This window comes from Schistocerca serialis, chromosome 3 (assembly GCF_023864345.2).
Source record: "Schistocerca serialis cubense isolate TAMUIC-IGC-003099 chromosome 3, iqSchSeri2.2, whole genome shotgun sequence".
Lineage (NCBI taxonomy): Eukaryota > Metazoa > Arthropoda > Insecta > Orthoptera > Acrididae > Schistocerca > Schistocerca serialis.
In genome coordinates this window covers 974,851,375-974,869,404 of record NC_064640.1, presented here as the reverse complement: position 1 = coordinate 974,869,404, position 18,030 = coordinate 974,851,375, and the positions used below count along the sequence as shown (strand labels likewise).

Here is an 18,030-nt window from a genome sequence, read left to right as displayed (position 1 = left end):
CCGCACAGGATGAGGAGGAAAGACTGATTGTTTGGGTCTGCACTGGATGAGATTTGAAAACCTGATATTTTAAAGGTGTAACACAGGGTAATATGCAAGACAGAGGTTACTGCTAAAATATCCGGTAGGAATTAATAAGAGCGAAAAGCTAGGTGCATTGTACATAACCGAGGTGGGAAGGGGACAGTGAACAATAGACAGGTAAGAAAATGAGAGATAAAATGGAGTGAAGAAAGGAGTAGTTGCTATGAAGAAATGTTGAAACAGAAGAAGTTCATGTAAATTAAGGCCAGGTGGGTGACAAGAACCAAGGACATGTTTGTAGCATTAGTTCCCACCTGCAGAGTTATGAGAAACCAGTGTCTGGAGGAAGAATCCAGATGGTGCATATGGTGAAACAGGCCCTTAGGTCACAACTGTCATGTAGAGCATGCTCTGCAACAGGATATTGGGTGTTGCTGGTATACACCATCTGCCTATGGCCATTCATTCTAACTGATAATTTAGTGGTAGCCATGCTGATGTAGAAGGTCGAACAGTGTTTACATAACAGCTGGTATATGACATGTCGTTTCACAGGTTTTGCCAGTTACAGGGCTGGTGTAGGTGGTGGTAGGATGGTGTATAGGGCAAGTCTTGCATCAGGGATGGCCACACAGGCAGGAGCTGTAGGGTAGGGAGATGGGTGCAAGAAGGAGCATAGGGTCTGACAAGAATTTTGTGGACATTGGGGCAGTGACGAAAAGCTATTCTAGGTATGGTGGGCAAAATCTCAGACAGGATGGATCTCATTTCAGGGCATGATTTTAGGAAGTCATGGCCTTGTCAAAGTAGCTTATTAATACATTCAAAACCAAGATAATATTGAGTGACCAGTGGTGTGCTTTGAAGCTGTTTTTTGGAGGAATCAGCAGTACCAGGATTGGATATGATGGCCTGGGAAATATGTTTTTGAACTAGCCTGGTGGGGTAATTAAGTCCAGTGAAGGCTGAGGTGATAATGGTGATGTATTGCAGTAAAGAGTCTGCATCTGAACAAATACATTTCCCCCAAATGCCAACGCTGTATGGGAGCGAACATTTCATATGGAAAGGATGGCAACTGTCTAAATATAAGTACTGATGTTTGGTAGTAGGTTTTATGTGGATAGAAGTGTGTGTCTGAACTTCATTGATGATGAGATCAATATCAAGAAAATTGGCATGGGATTCAGAATAGGACAATGTGAAATTTAACTTGGAGACGATATTCAGAGATTGCAGGAATTTTAAAGGTTCAGCCTCCCCATGAGTCCATATGGTAAAGACGTCAGCATTGTATCTAAACCAAACCAGGGGCTGAAGACATGGATCCCAGGAAATCCCTGTCCAAGCAACCCATGAAAAGGTTGGCATAGGAAGGAGCCATCCTGGGTCCCATGACTGTACCCCTGATCTGTTTGTATGTCTGCCTCTCAAAGGTGAAGTAGTCATTGGTAAGTATAAAGTTGATTAAGGTGAGTAGGAAGGATGTCACTGGTCTGGAATCAGGTGGTTGCTGACTGAGAAAATGTTCAGCAGCAGACCGGCCATGCATGTGGAGGATGTTGGTATAGAGGGAGGTGGCAACAATGGTGACAAACAAGGTGTGTGGTGGGAGTGTTGCGGGCACGGATTTCAGATAATCTAGGAAATGGTTAGTATCTTTATATGGGAGGGAAGTCTTTGTACTTTGGTTGCAGGTGCTGATCAACTAAGGCAGATATATGTTCAGTGGGTGCTTTGAACAGCAACTATAGGATGGCCAACATGATTGTGTTTGTGGATATTAGGAAGAAGCTAAAAGGAGGGGGTCTGTGGTTTGTGTGGGGGTGAGAAGTTCTGTGTATTGAGGTGTGAGTACTTGTGTTTGAGGATGACCTCAGAATTCCTCTACAAGATTGTTACCCCTTGAAGATTAGCTGCTTCCATTACCATAATGTGGACATTTTCAGTGGTACAGCACACACAAATGTGACTGTGTATGTTGCATTTAACTTAGAAATTGGCTCAATATACCAAACAATAGAAGCAGAAAACAGTTTCTGCTATGGAACATGCCACTAACAATATAGGATACATCTTTCTACCTCACTTTGATGAAATCAGGGCAAGTAGGGCTGCCACTTCAGTGCATTAAAATGTAATGGATATTTTATTAATTGACACCTGACTCATACCAACAGAATTATTTCACATGCTTGCTGACACTCAACTTACCTTGCACACATTCAAGTACAAACTGTTAAATCTTATTGTATCCTCTGATACTAACATCTTACGGTTCTAAGAATGTGAAATTTATTCTATGGCATTTTGTGCTCTGAAATGACTCCCAGTACCTTAAAAGTCATAAAGTACAGTTTTTGATTTCATTTTACTTCAGTAAACATGATTTTAATGTCTTTCAGCTGTGTTTCTGTATACACAAAGTTTGGGTATCTATTTACTTTTAACACTGCATTCTATATACATTGAAACTATTTAATGTACTTCATACATAAATGCTATCTTTCTGTCTACCAGTACCATATAATCTCTTTTATAACAAATATTAAGTGGTATGCTATTTAAAATCTTAACACACCAAACAGGATTTTTTTTTAAATGGCCTCTCTCTTAACATTAAAAAAAAATTAAAAAAAAAAAAAAATGCAACGTATGAAATTCTACATGTTAAAGTGAACACCAGCAATAAATATTTTTTCTTGATAAAAAATTATTGAATAAGGCATGATCTTCAAAATTTTTGGGTATGCATACTTTTTTATGAAATTAAATAGGTAAAAAACATATTTCAGAAGTTCTTAGACAGAAACAAACCAGTAAGTTAACATACTTTGTTTATTTTCATTCAGTGATGTTATATGGAATTCTTGGGTGAATAAAGTTTTCACTGATATAAGTAATATATATGCTTCTGCCACTGTGCATTGAAAGCTTTCTCAGAAAAATCTTTCTAGGTGTACTTCTATGTCATTTTCTTAAACACTTAAATTTCTAAAATGTTTTTCAGTATTTTAAACAAACAAGGAAGAGTTTAAAAATGTTTGAATGTGTGTGAATTCCTAAGGGACCAAACTGCTGAGGTCATCAGTCCCTAGACTTACACACTACTTAAACTAACTTATGCTAAGAACAACACTCACACCCATGCTGTAGGTAGGACTTGAATGCAATCTGTGACATAGCGCCTAAAACCATGCAGCCACTACGTGTTGCAGGAAGAGTTTAACAAAATTTATTGCATAGTCATTAAAATAAGGAAAGGTAGTGCCTGTGCTATTAATGGAGATACACAAGGCACAGTTAATCCTATAGTTAAGAAAATTGGAGAGCTATGACAATTATGCCTATGAAGGGCACAAAGTAATAACAAAAATGACAGTAAACAATTAATATCTGCCTAGATTGTATACAGATCACAAATTAGGGCATAAATTATGTTGCTACCAAGGCTCTATTCTGTCATGAAGATACTTCATTTACAAAGTGTGAAAACATTCATGATTGCTGTATTTCTTTAAGAAAATTATTTATTTCTTAACACAATCATATTTAAATTTTTTGTCATATAGTCCCTATCAAACTGTCATCTTCAGGTCAATATGCATCAATGTGGTCTTAAACTTGTTTGGTACCCTGAATTGTCACTATGATCATTTAATTTGTTGTTGGATGCCATGAATTGTCACTATCTTCATTTAATTTGTTTATAGATGAGAAAAGAAAAATACTAAGAAAATAAATGTCTATTCCCTAAAGAACCTATCTCTCAGAGTCTCTCTCAGTCTATCGTTGCATATGGCATACTAGTACTGTTTTACTTGACACACATACATTAACAGATTTCTGTAATACAATAAAATTTCTCATAAACTATGAACAATACATTAATCTATTATTCACAATGTGCATAGTTTTCAGCAGCGGGAAGACAGTGGGCCATGTGGAGACAATTTAGAAGAAACGAGGATGGGAAAAGTAGTATTTGCCAGATTTTCATATTTAGGATATGATTATGAATTTAAGTGGGGAAAAAAAAAAACAGATTCACAGCACATCACATAATATTTGTTATGAAAGAGGTTAATTAATTAATGACATCTTCCATGGATCACTTGCACAGTGTATTGTAGTAACACAAAATGAGTAAATTTATAGTATATTAATTTAATCTGTGTATAAATATGGTTATAGGCTGACTATTTATTGTTGTGTTCATAAGTAATATTTGGCTTAATAATGGAACTACGTATGTACCGGTAATACTTTTGCACTAAATGCACCAAAATTTTATAAATCAAGATTCTTTCGCAGAATACAAGAAGTTACCCAGAAAGAACTATCTTATACATTGTTGTAAATATAGGTTTGATATATGTCACACATTTAATATTAGTGGATAAGTGACAGAACATTTTGGTAACAGCATTATTCCCCATTTCTGAGGTAAAGCCAGTTTTATTGAAGAGTAATGATAGTAATTTGTTCTTCTAGTGTTGTAATTGTGGATGTCATTATTTTCTCTGAATTTGAATGGCTTATTCACGACAAATTTCATAGCTCCTCAATCTCTTGCCTACCAGATGAAGTCAACATATGGTATTTCTTAAAATAAAATGTGTCAGTTTCCCATAAATTTGTAGTCTTACTCACACAGCTAGTTTCAGTCCAGCAACAAATCATTATGAATTGTCTCCAGGAATGGAAATATGTGATCCAAACAGTAAAAGTATACAAAAAATACCATAGCGTTGCATTCCAGTTTAAAAAAAAAATGGAAACATGTATGGCATACAGTTTCATAGGCTGTATTATATGAATGTGACGTTCTTGGCATAAGCACTTAAGATTAATTTTTGTACCACTTTCTATTTTACATTGCAGTCCACAAACAATATTATACTCACATATGTTGCTCTTGTGATTTACACACCTATATGGTCACATTCTTTTATTCTGTATTTCATTATACTCCCATGAAAGTAGTATTACTTACATCTAATACTTAACAATGGATATTTTGGCTGTATGTCATCTTCTCAAAAATCACATGTTGTGTATATGTATGCCATACGCATTTTTTTTTTCTTAATTTGTTATACAACTTTGTAGTTTTGTTCTTGCTACACTGTTACTCATTGGAACAAATACTTCTGCCCCACAGACACTTGGGAATGTAAGTAAAATTACAGTGTATTTGTTCACATTTGCTGTGCTATTAGCAGTGAGTGTTCATGAACTCATAAAATTTGACTACAAAACTGTCACTTGATTCCTTCACAAATTTTGTTTCTCAGCTAAACTGGTTTTGACTCTGCAGTCATTTTCAATAGTCCATAATGTTTCTGGGCCAGTAAGTGAGTCAGAAGGTGGTAGGAGTGAGCATCTCCTCAAGCCCCCTTCTAGAGAACTGCTGATGTTGATGATGAGAAAAGAGAATGGTTGTGTGTTGAGGAGGTGGAGGCATAGGATGGTAGGAGGTCAGGGAGGATCATATCTGTGTGGGTTCCACATCACTGCTTACCTGTGAGATGCTTCTAAGGCTTGGTAATTTATATTAGCACTGATAAAGGAACAAAAAAAAAGGTGATATGTACATTCATGATTTACGAACAGACTTAAAACATGTAGCTCTTCATGTTCCATAAGACTACATTTAGTGTACACTGTCTGTTAGGCATGTATTCTGCAAATATTGCAACTGTTTATTAGTCAAATTTTTGGCAGTTAGTTATAAAAAAGTATTAATAATATATAGTTGGAAAGGCTGGAAGTATTTTCTACAAATCTCCTTCTAATAAAATACCAATTCTACATTCGCATGGTGCAACCTGTTTTATCACACAGTAAATTCTAATGACTGTGATTAGGAGAACATATTAAACTATAAGTCCCCCTGTAGCTGGCAGAGTAAGTCAAATGAAAGCAAGGGTAAGAACAACCACTGGGTTGAAGATCCTCTGCTTTAACTTCTAATGACCAAATGATTTCCAGGGTATGAAGTATGCTTGTATTTGCCTCTTGGCATAAAATTCTGTGACTTGATATTAGAAGATCATACATCAAATTTTATTAACAGAGTTCAAGTGCATCATGTGTAATTTTATATCTCATATTTATGTATAGCGGGCCAATGTCTCAAAAAATACCAAAAGACTGGTGAAGCTTTATTTATAAAAGTCCCCATACAGTTGCATTGATTCAGATAAATCTAAAAGGGGCAATTTGGAATTTGCTCAGACTATTACTTTGACATTGATTGCAGAAAGAACCAATTTCAACAGTGGGCTTTTATCAAAATAACTGCCCCGAACAAGTGAAACAGTGTCTTCAGTTGAATTTTTAGTCAGCCCTACAGTAGATTTGTTGCTGGTGCAGAGTGAAGTGAAATGAATGGAAAGGACACTATTATTTAAAGATAATAATGATGCTGAAGTCATGGTGGTTCATGATTGTCCCATGGACATTAAAACAATAGTACATGGTTTTTAATAGGGAATATCATGACCGCAGATGGCAAGCATGCTTTGCATGTGGTCTGATGCTGGCCCCAAGATAAGTAAGGTGTTCTTGTGGCAGAGCACTGCATTCCTCCACCAGTGCAGTTGACAACTGCTTGATGGCGGCCAGCAGCTGAAGGCAGCAATATGACATTTTTCAAATATTTACGAACTGTCGGACACCACCTCCTCAAAATACGCTGATTGGTCATTGGTGCATGTGGCTGTGCTGCAATACATCTCCCCAACACATTCCAACATTTGTGATTGGATTTAAGTCAGTGGAACAGGGAGGCCAGCCCCTTCATGGAATATCCCCTCATTCCAAGTCCTCCCGCCTACGCTGTTTGGTGTGGTTTGTGTGTGGTGTCATCCATTAATATGAAATCAGGGCCAAAAGCGATGCTGAAAAAATACTTATAAGGAAGAAGCACACTGTCACAAAAACACTGACCAATGAGCATCGATAGATTTGGAGGTCAGTTGCCCATGTAATGTTATACCTCCACAAATAGTAACACCTCGATCATCAAAACAATCATATTCATCAATTTCAAGTGTACATTACAATTTTCCACCTCTTTCCATATGAAGGCATGTCCAGCATTGCTGAACACAATTGTTTTAGTGGTCCAGGTGTTATGGTGTTGAAAGGTATAATATTTCATGAGTGTACTGAGCTCCAAATCTTTGATACAGTAGGCTCACCTATCAATGTTATTGTGACACAATACTCCTACTCAATGTGGGTCTTTTTAGGGGTGCACTGGGCACTGAATTTATTTATATGGATGACTATGTGCGCCCTCACTAAACTGTGCATGTCAGGGAGCTCTTTAACTGACAGGCTATGTGTGGGAAGACTGACCTGCCCATTCCCTAGATTTAAATTCCATTGAGCATATGTGGGATGCATTGGGGAGATGTATTGCAGAAATCAACATGTACCAATGAACATCCAGCAGTTGTGAAGTGCACTGGTGGGGGAATGGAAAATCCTACCACAAGAACTTCTTACCAGCTTTGTGGCCAGCATTGAAGCGCATCGCAGAGCATGCACTGCTGTCCTTAGAGAGCACACATCCTATTAAGAACCACGTCCCGCCTTTTGTAATCTCCAGTGGACCATCACAAATTGTGAAGACTTAAATGTTTCTAATTATGGTCCAGATTTCATCAACCGATATTACTTGACAGTGACATGACATGCAAAAATTACTTTTGTCCTTAAGTGGTGCACATCAGTCTATTAGTGTCACACTTCGTAAATTTATGTATCATACTTACTCCACAATTATTATACATTATTAATGCACAATTATAGCTCATTAACTTTTTAACTGCACTACAGTAACGAAATATTTAAGAATTTTTTTGCTCTTTAGAAATACAATCTCATTTTCTTTCAAGGTAATACTCAATTGAGCATCTTTGATTTAACACCCATTTTTCTGACGATTCTTTTCTCACTTAAACTAAACACTTTTAGCCAGCCGGTGTGGCTGTGTGGTTCTAAACGCTTCAGTTTGGAACCGCGTGACCGCTACGGTCGCAGGTTGGAATCCTGCCTCGGGCATGGATGTGTGTGATGTCCTTAGGTTAGTTAGGTTTAAGTAGTTCTAAGTTCTAGGGGACTGATGACCTCAGAAGTTAAGTCCCATAGTGCTGAGAGCCATTTAAACACTTTTAACACAAAAACAACAATTTGATTATTATTTATTCCTGTATGCAAAAGTGTAATAAATATATATTTAATGCATTATACCTTCTTTCATCTTCCAGTATTTTTTAGAAACCTCCATGAACAAGATCATATGTTGATCAGTCCTTTCATTCCCATACACCACTTCTTCCACTTTCATTATCTGTAAATGTCAGTCCCAGACATCTTTCACACCTTCCACATAAGTAACAGCCACTGAAACATACACTACTGGCCATTAAAATTGCTACACTACGAAGATGACGTGCTACAGATGCGAAATTTAACTGATAGGAAGAAGATGCTGTGATATGCAAATGATTAGCTTTTCAGAGCATTCACACAAGGTTGGCGCCGGTGGCGACACCTACAACGTGCTGACATGAGGAAAGTTTCCAACCGATTTCTCATACACAAACAGCAGTTGACCGGCGTTGCCTGGTGAAACATTGTCGTGATGCCTTGTGTAAGGAAGAGAAATGCGTACCATCATGTTTTCAACTTTGATAAAGGTCGGATTGTAGCCTAACGCGATTGCGGTTTATCATATCGCAGCATTGCTGCTCGCGTTGGTAGAGATCCAATGACTGTTAGCAGAATATGGAATCGGTGGGTTCAGGAAGGTAATACAGAACGCCATGCTGGATCCCAATGGCCTCATATCACTAGCAGTCAAGATGACAGGCATCTTATCCACATGGCAGTAATGGATCATGCAGCCACGTCTCGATCCCTGAGTCAACAGATGGGGACATTTGCAAGACAACAACCATCTTCACGAACAGTTCGACGATGTTTGCAGAAGCATGCACTATCAGCTCGGAGACCATGGCTGCGGTTACCCTTGACGCTGCATCACAGACAGGAGCGCCTGTGATGGTGTACTCAACAATGAACCTGGGTGCACGAATGGCAAAACATCATTTTTTTGGATGAATCCAGGTTCTGTTTACAGCATCATGACGGTCGCATCCATGTTTTGCGACATCGCGGTGAATGCACATTGGAAGCGTGTATTAGTCATCGCCATACTGGCGTATCACCCAGTGCGATGGCATGGGGTGCCATTGGTTACACATCTCGGTCACCTCTTGTTCACATTGACGGCACTTTGAACAGTGGACGTTACATTTCAGATGTGTTACGACCCGTGGCTCTACCCTTCATTCGATCCCTGCAAAACCCTACATTTCAGCAGGATAATGCACAACCACATGTTGAAGGTCCTGTACAGGCTTTTCTGGATACAGAAAATGTTCGACTGCTGCCCTGGCCAGAACATTCTCCAGATCTCTCACCAACTGAAAGTCTCTGGTCAATGGTGGGCGAGCAATTGGCTCATCACAATACGCCAGTCACTACTCTTGATGAACTGTGGAATTGTGTTGAAGCTGCATGGGCAGTTGTACCTGTACATGCCATCCAAGCTCTGTTTGACTCAAAGCCCAGGCATACCAAGGCCATTATTATGGCCAGAGATGGTTGTTCTGGGTACTGATTTCTCAAGATCTGTGCACCCAGATTGCGTGAAAATGTAATCACATATCAGTTCTAGTATAATATATTTGTCCAATGAATACTCGTTTATCATCTGCATTTCTTTTTGGTGTAGCAATTTTAATGGCCAGTAATGTATATACTACTACAATTATCACTCTTTTGAATTCCAGAGTCATTTTGTAGTTTTTTCTCAGTTAAGACTAAATCAAATGACATTAAAACCTCTGCTATTGTGTGAATACTTCTGTAAAGGTAGCATCAGAGAAACAGTAACTACAGCCTTTCAATGAATATTTGCTTGCTCTGTTCAAAAATTTTAACAAATATGTTCCTAGTGACAAACAAAACAGTAATGATGAAAAAGCAACTGTTAAGAAATTAAATGACTATCACAAGTATTAAAATAAAAAGCTGTACTTGGACAGCAATGAAAAAAAGCAGCAGCAACAAAAGTGTACACAGACGTGCAGGAAACAATGTGATCCTTTACTGATCCACAAGAAAAATGAAGAGACAAGAGAAATTATGGAAAAGAATTTCTGGAAAATGTCTAAATGCTGCATGTTACAATTAAAGTGGAAGTAATATCAGCTGAACTTGTGCAAGTGCCATGTAGATGTAGATGGAACTGCATACAGAAAGTAAATGATGACAGGAAAAAATATTTTCATGGAATTTTATAAACCAACTTAAAATATTCAGATGGTGTTCATTGTCATTTATACATTTATGAAAATAAAAAAATAAGCAAAAAATAATGATGCCAATGGAATTGTATGTAGAAGAAAATAATTCAGGAAATATATTGGACATGTTACTCCTAAGTAGAAAAAACCAGAACTTCTTTTATAGCATGTTGTGCATTGTACATTCTTTAATAGTAAAAAAGCTGAAAGTTACTGTCAGAGGCGGTACACTACTGGCCATTACAATTGCTACACCAAGAAGAAATGCAGATGATCAATGGACAAATATATTATACTAGAACTGATATGTGATTACATTTTCACGCAATTTGGGTGCATAGATCCTGAGAAATCAGTATCCAGAACAACCACCTCTGGCCGTAATAATGGCCTTGATACGCCTGGGCATTGAGTCAAACAGAGCTTGGATGGCGTGTACAGGTACAGCTGCCCATGCAGCTTCAACATGATACCACAGTTCATCAAGAGTAGTGACTGGCGTATTGTGATGAGCCAATTGCTCGCCCACCATTGACCAGAGATTTTCAATTGGTGAGAGATTTGGAGAATGTTCTGGCCAGGGCAGCAGTCAAACATGTTCTGTATCCAGAAAGTCTCCGTACAGGACCCGCAACTTGCGGTCGTGCATTATCCTGCTGAAATGTAGGGTTTCGCAGGGATCGAATGAAGGGTAGATCCACGGGTCGTAACACATCAGAAATGTAACGTCCACTGTTCAAAGTGCCGTCAATGCGAACAAGAGGTGACCGAGACGTGTAACCAATGGCACCCCATGCCATCACACCGGGTGATACACCAGTATGGCAATGACTAATACACGCTTCCAATGTGCATTCACCGCGATGTCCCAAAACATGTATGCGACCATCATGATGCTTAAAACAGAACCTGGATTCATCCAAAAAAATGACATTTTGCCATTTGTACACCCAGGTTCATCGTTGAGTACACCATCACAAGCACTCCTGTCTGTGGTCTCCGAGCTGATAGTCCATGCTGCTGCAAATGTCGTCGAACTGTTCGTGCAGATGGTTGTTGTCTTACAAACATCCCCATCTGTTGACTCAGGGATCGAGACGTGGCTGCATGATCCATTACTGCCATGTGGATAAGATGCCTGTCATCTAGACTGCTAGGGGTACGAGGCTGTTGGTATCCAGCACGGCATTCCATATTACCCTCCTGAACCCACCGATTCCATGTTCTGCTAACAGTCATTGGGTCTTGACCAATGCGAGCAGCAATGTCACGATACGATAAACTGCATACATGATAGGCTACAGTCCGACCTTTATCAAAGTCAGGAACGTGATGGTACGCATTTCTCCTCATTACACGAGGCATCACAACAACATTTCACCAGGGAACGCCGGTCAACTGCTGTTTGTGTATGAGAAATCAATTGAAAACTTTCCTCATGTCAGCACGTTGTAGGTGTTGCCACCGACGCCAACCTTGTGTGAATGCTCTGAAAAGCTAATCGTTTGCATATCACAGCATCTTCCTCCTGTCGGTTAAATTTTGCATCTGTAGCACGTCGTCTTCTTGATGTAGCAATTTTAATGGCCAGTAGTGTATATGTCCCAATGATGTCACTGGCAAATATAAATCACTTGCAGCATCCTGGAGGTGACGTTCAAGTAATAAGGGACTACATTAATATTTTTCCCAGTTATGGAAGTCATTAGTCTCACTCACATTTTTCTAAGAAGATTAGAGTATTGCAGGAATGTATCATCTCTACCAAGAATTCAACCAAAGCCAAAAACTGAAGCATGTTATTGTCAATGACTTGAAATTTAACTTCAACAAAGAAAAGAGTAGCACATGTTCATAATTTTACATATTTATGTTAAGCAAGAGGTATGCCAATGATATATGAATATTCAGAGATACAGAGATTAGTGCAGAAATGAACAAAATAAAGAGTGAAGACAAATTAGAAAATTGTCTCACTAGGAAAACAGTATGAGAATAGTTACATTTTTGTGGTCCACTCTTCATCACCTTAATTTGGAAGGTTGATATAATGCCAGAATCTGGTACAACACTTTCCAGCTATGAATACATTCTACACCATGTTTCAACTTCATTGTTTAACAACTTAGAATCTTCAAATATTATTGCATACCACTTTCTTCACTACTAATACTAATACCTATAAGTTTCCACGATGTGGCTTGTAGATGTTGTAGTAACATTACAGGCACAGATTATAGTACTACAAGATTTGTTAAGAATCTGCAAGTGTCGGACCATATTACAAATAGACTTTACTCTCTCTACAGATAACAAATTGCTACAGTTGTTAGAATGACCTTAAATTTCTTTCTTTATTGACCTATTCAAATGGATTTTATGATATAGTCATTATCAACATTTTAGGCACAAATAAATCTATTTCCTTTTGAGTATAATCAATTATTATCCCAGTAACCAATTCTGTTAGAGGGTGCAGCAAATTATGATAAAATAAATTATGCAGCACACAAGTGCAAGTAAATAATTAACTAAGCCATGTGTTTTAAAATATGTTGCAATAAGAGCAACAGGACCAGTTTCAGTAAATTCTTCAAGTGAGTACAGCTTCACAGAAATTCCTTTTTACGTTTATGCCCATAATATTTGAAATCTATTCAAAAACTGTTAGTAAAGAGTGAGTTCATCACTATACACTTTTAAAACTTTTGAGAGGGGCCAAATTCTCACTCAGGCACTGTCCCATAGCAATAAATATCATATCTCCCAAACCCCAAGTCATACAATGATATAATTTTGCAGGTACATTCAGTAGTATATGTGGATACTATCTGCAAAATTTGGTATCAATAGTGTTTGCAGCAAAGAAGTCATAAATTAAAATGTGATGTCTCTGAGACTCGGCTCTGTCTTGAAAATGTTAAAGTGCTTCTTATGAAATGAGAGTGGAGTGTTAATTCTTCATTCCTAAAAACAAAAATTAAATTCTGTAGGTGAAATACTTGATTTCATGGTAAGCAGTAAATTAATATCTAACTTGAACACCACATTGATATCTTCTGCAGAAAATTAGTTCTAGTTTTCCTCCTAAACTTACTGTTCACTCTTCATACACTTAAAACTTCTTTTGCTGTGTTCTCTCAAATTGCAGTTTTTTTGTTTGTTACTGTACAAATGAAAGCTGTGATGTTATTATTCAAAGATAAAAGTAAACACTTACTCATATCTTTATAAAGAATGCCATAACACTGAACAGCAATTCACTTACTCTTTAACTAGGTTTTTGGCTATCAACGTAAACATGGACATGACTTGAGATACACACAACACTGACACTAGGAATAAAAACTATGTTTACTCAGACACTGTATTCAAAGAAGGAGACACATAAAGGGATACAATTGTTTAACAAGCAGACAGCAGACTTCATGGCAGAAGACTGCAAGCACACACTCAATAATAAATCAAGGATACACCTTATGAACTAGCTACTATATAGAAATAACTGCACTTCTGAAATCTGTAATTTGGTAATATTGAAATGCAGCAATGAAGTGTATAATATGATCTCTCTCTCTCTATTTATCCTCCCCCCATCTAAAAAAAAATACCAAGACCTTCTTACTGTACATGCTAGTACAGTTAGAATTTTTTATTAATATAAGATATTAGCAGCATTCGATTACAACACTAGAAGAAAAACTTGCAGGTATGAACACTTATAGAATATGTTTAGCTACCAAAACATTCCACATCCCAAAAAGCTGTCCTTTGCATGGGGATCTATGGAGCACCTGCATGTTCCTAACACCAGTTCCTACACATTATGAGTGTTTATTTTGATGAACTTATAGTGTAGGATAATTACATAATGTATAATACAACATCTACTATTACTATCCCCCTTGTTTCAGTTAGTTATCAGTCCAACCTTTGCTCTTTCTCTCTCTTACTTCTTTTTTCCTCTATATAATATTAGTAAGGAAATCATAATAATTAGCTCACCATTTTTTGGTTATACTGCACCAACCGACATTCTTTGCTCATCCTCTCTTTGTGTCTCAAGTAATAACATTTAGATCTTCTAATTTAAATTTTTTCAGATTCAAAATTCTCTTCACAGATTGTATATAGAAATGAAGAACATGGACAAATGAGAAATTATAGACAAAAATACCTGCTTCATATTAATAAAATTGTATTTCAGGATTTCAAGTTTGAATGAAGATGATTCTTTGCAATACATCTGTTGAGACTGACTTTATAAAATATTGAAATCAGCTGAAAGGACAAGTGGAATATTTCAGTGTAAGACATAATTGGTACGCACAACAACTGAACTTCTCCTGACAGTGGGCCAGCAAAACTTTTTTCTCAAAAGTATATAACGTAAAATGCATATGCACTATTCTCATGCACTTATTTACACTTCTTAACCACTGCTCTTGAATAAATATTGATAAACATTTTACTTGATGCTAATCTTGCATTTACATTTATATGTATGTAGTGCTGTTTATATTTGCTATCTGTTTTCTAAATTTAAATAATTTGCATTCCTGTACTGTTAATTACAAATTTATTTGCATTTTATGCAGCATTGTGAAGTCTTATAAACACATCAGATATCACAGAAAATTCAACACAATTCATTATTTATGCTAAGCAGTCAATTCAAGATGTATTTAGAAAATGAAATTTATTAGACGCAGTGATTAAATGAGAATTGGTTTTGTCCTACTATCGATAATTACCAAGATAAGAGTTTCATTTTATAACTGAAAGCACTGAATAAATTCCTTGGAGATGAACTCTCAATTACAACTTTCAAAATAAGAGCAACATACTCCTTTTATAGTTAGAACTGACATACAGGTAACATTTAAAGTTATGAACATCAGCAGTGTATTTTCAATATTTCTGCATTCCTTTGACAGAGGAAGATTTTAAACAAGGTGAAATAACAATTTCATATGCTAAATAATGCCTACCTGCTTTGAAGAATAGCTTGAGTTTCTTAAGGCCCTCGGTGTACCTAATTACATTACTCAAAATTAAGTTCTACTAACTTTATTTGCATCTAACCAAATAATGTTCAATGGAAGGGAGTGTTTGTTAGCTTATTTAGAAGCAGTGTGCCACATGACAGCAATGTGCAAGCATCTGCAAACTAATTCAAAAATATGTGCTGCTACATACATTACATATAATAAGTAACTGTGAGTATCAAGTGCGTAAGTTAACAATGATGGTAAATTATTTCATAAGACAATACTTCTCCAAATTAACATTTTACTTTCTTTATCCACTCCATGTTTAATAATGCTAATGCAATGAATGCCAGTACTAACATGTAATACAGTGCTGGAGATAAAACTGTTTGCAGAGCCTTATGAAGTGTGAAAATGAAATTTATTAGATGCAGTTTTGTTAAAATTGGGTTTACAGTTTCTTAAATAAAAGGAAATTAATTAAAATTTTGAAAGACTCAAGGAAATGAGAAACCTTGAACATAATAACTCAATGCAGAGAGATGATTTCTGCACAAACTTTCTCACTGTTTGAAGCTATATAATAATACTTTTCCAGAAAATTATTACAAATAGTGTCCTGCCCAGAAAGATACGAAGTTAATGTGGCCAAGATGTAAAAATAAAATTTTCATGTACCAGTATTTAATCTGATACAAAATTTTGCAAATGAGCCAAATAGTTTCTGCACTCTCAAATACTGTTTTTCTCTTATGGTCAACACATTCTCAAGTTATTTGTATAAATAAGAGTGCTTTACTTCAATGAGGGAAACTGTTTGGAACAGTTTATATGCTGGCATTGTTAACCCTATCAAATCTTCATATAATTAAGTCAATTTGTACAGTACATTTTACACTTAAATTTCTAATAAATGTGTTTGGATAAAATTCTTGTCAGCATAGTTGTGTCAACTTACTGAGTTTAGGGGTTGATCCAAATGGTGCCATTAAAGCTGAAGATGCTGCTATTGGTCCTGTTGACAATAAACCCACAGTAGTTGAAACAAGTGGATCCCCAGTTACACCAGACAGAGAATTGAGGAGACCACTTATAGAATATCCACAGTTGCTGCTTGATGTTCGTAATGTCTGAAGTTCAGTCATATCTACTAATGGTTTTAATTCCATATCGTCTTGTGACATCACTTGCTATTCTATGTATTTGTACACCATTATATGCATCACAAAATATGTACATATGTTGTTGTTTCTTAAATAGAAAATCATTCTTGTTTATGAATAAATAATCATGTTCAATATATTAAACTTCACTATGTCTGCTTTAAGTTCACTGCCACCACAGATCGAGGAATGTCACATAGTACAGCTGCTGTTATTTCTTACTTGAAGTTAACTGATGTTACAGCCCTCAGCCTTTTCTCATGCTTCCAACTGTGTGTTTTTGTTGGAGTGAGAAAATAAGAAAGAGAGGGTAGGGACGGACAGAAAGAAAGAAAAGAGAGTGAGGGAGTTAAAAGGTAGGGGTAAGAAGGAGAGTTTGCAGGGTGGGAAGGGAAGTTAATATTATTGACTACACTGCGCAGACGTGTTGCTTGTCAAACAGAATGGATTTGAAGCCATATGAATGTCTTCCTCCATTTCACATTTGTAAGCCTGACCTTTTCTTTCATATTTTCCCACAGTTAGAAGCACACAGCTACCTGATGAAATATTCCCACCTCACATTAAAACAGTCAATGAAGCTGAGAGACTTCATAAAAATTAATTCGAGATAAATAGGACACGTGTTGTTCTCTCTGATAATAAAAAATGTCTTATGCACAAAAGATCACCATGAGGAAGATAATTCTGGGATAGCTTTTGATTATCTTAACTCACGACTTTGTTAGTATGATGCCTAAATTTTAATCACAACAAAGAACAAGTTCTGTTCACACAATACAGTACTTTTGAAATATTCTAAAAAATAAAATTTGTGAGAACATAGTTTAAAAAAAAAATAGCAATATTTACTAATGCTTCATTTACAGTGTTCTACATTAATCCTGAAACAGATATAAAACGCTGTACTGTTATTGCACCTAACACATGAACTGTTTATCACTTAAGTGCACTGATACAATTACTTCAGAACAAATGTAAAAGTTCTACATGATGCACAAAATGTTTGCAGAACTGCTGTATTAACCTGAATGTGCATGTTCACAGTGCCTCTCTTAATGTTCATTTCAATGGTGGTAAGCACCTGCAGGGCTTCCCCCTTAGCAGACCCTCAACCTTCAAAATTCCTGCCCCCTTCTGAATAGCCAAGCATGGATTGTATGTCATAAGGCTTCCCTGAACTGAGCCTTTATTTGGAGGAGAGCTTTAATTTCTCTTGCTGGTGACTGCGTAACTTTTCTGTTGCATGTGATAAATAATACCTCCAATTCTCATTACCAGTAACAAAACTTACTGCAGTATTAGATATTTTACTCAAATAATTCTTTTATTTTTTTCTGGAAAACCAGTAGAGTGCTAAAGAAATTTTAAATTTTATAACATAATTAGGTACACTGCAGCAATACTTTTCATTTAAAACTGTTCTTAATGACAGTTTCTCACAAAGAATTGTGTTGTTAAAGG

The 18,030-nt window shown here is 36.6% G+C and overlaps 1 protein-coding gene across 1 annotated transcript in view; it reads right to left on the bottom strand.

The window, feature by feature from the left end:
- LOC126471407 (homeobox protein aristaless-like) overlaps positions 1 to 17,280 on the bottom strand; it is a 122,072-nt gene extending 104,792 nt beyond the window's left edge. The window contains exon 1 of the mRNA XM_050099535.1: positions 16,362 to 17,280. Within this exon, the coding sequence (XP_049955492.1) occupies positions 16,362 to 16,587 (226 nt within the window). The 5' untranslated portion in view covers positions 16,588 to 17,280. The remainder of the gene's footprint in view (positions 1 to 16,361) is intronic.
- Positions 17,281 to 18,030: the final 750 nt, after the last annotated feature.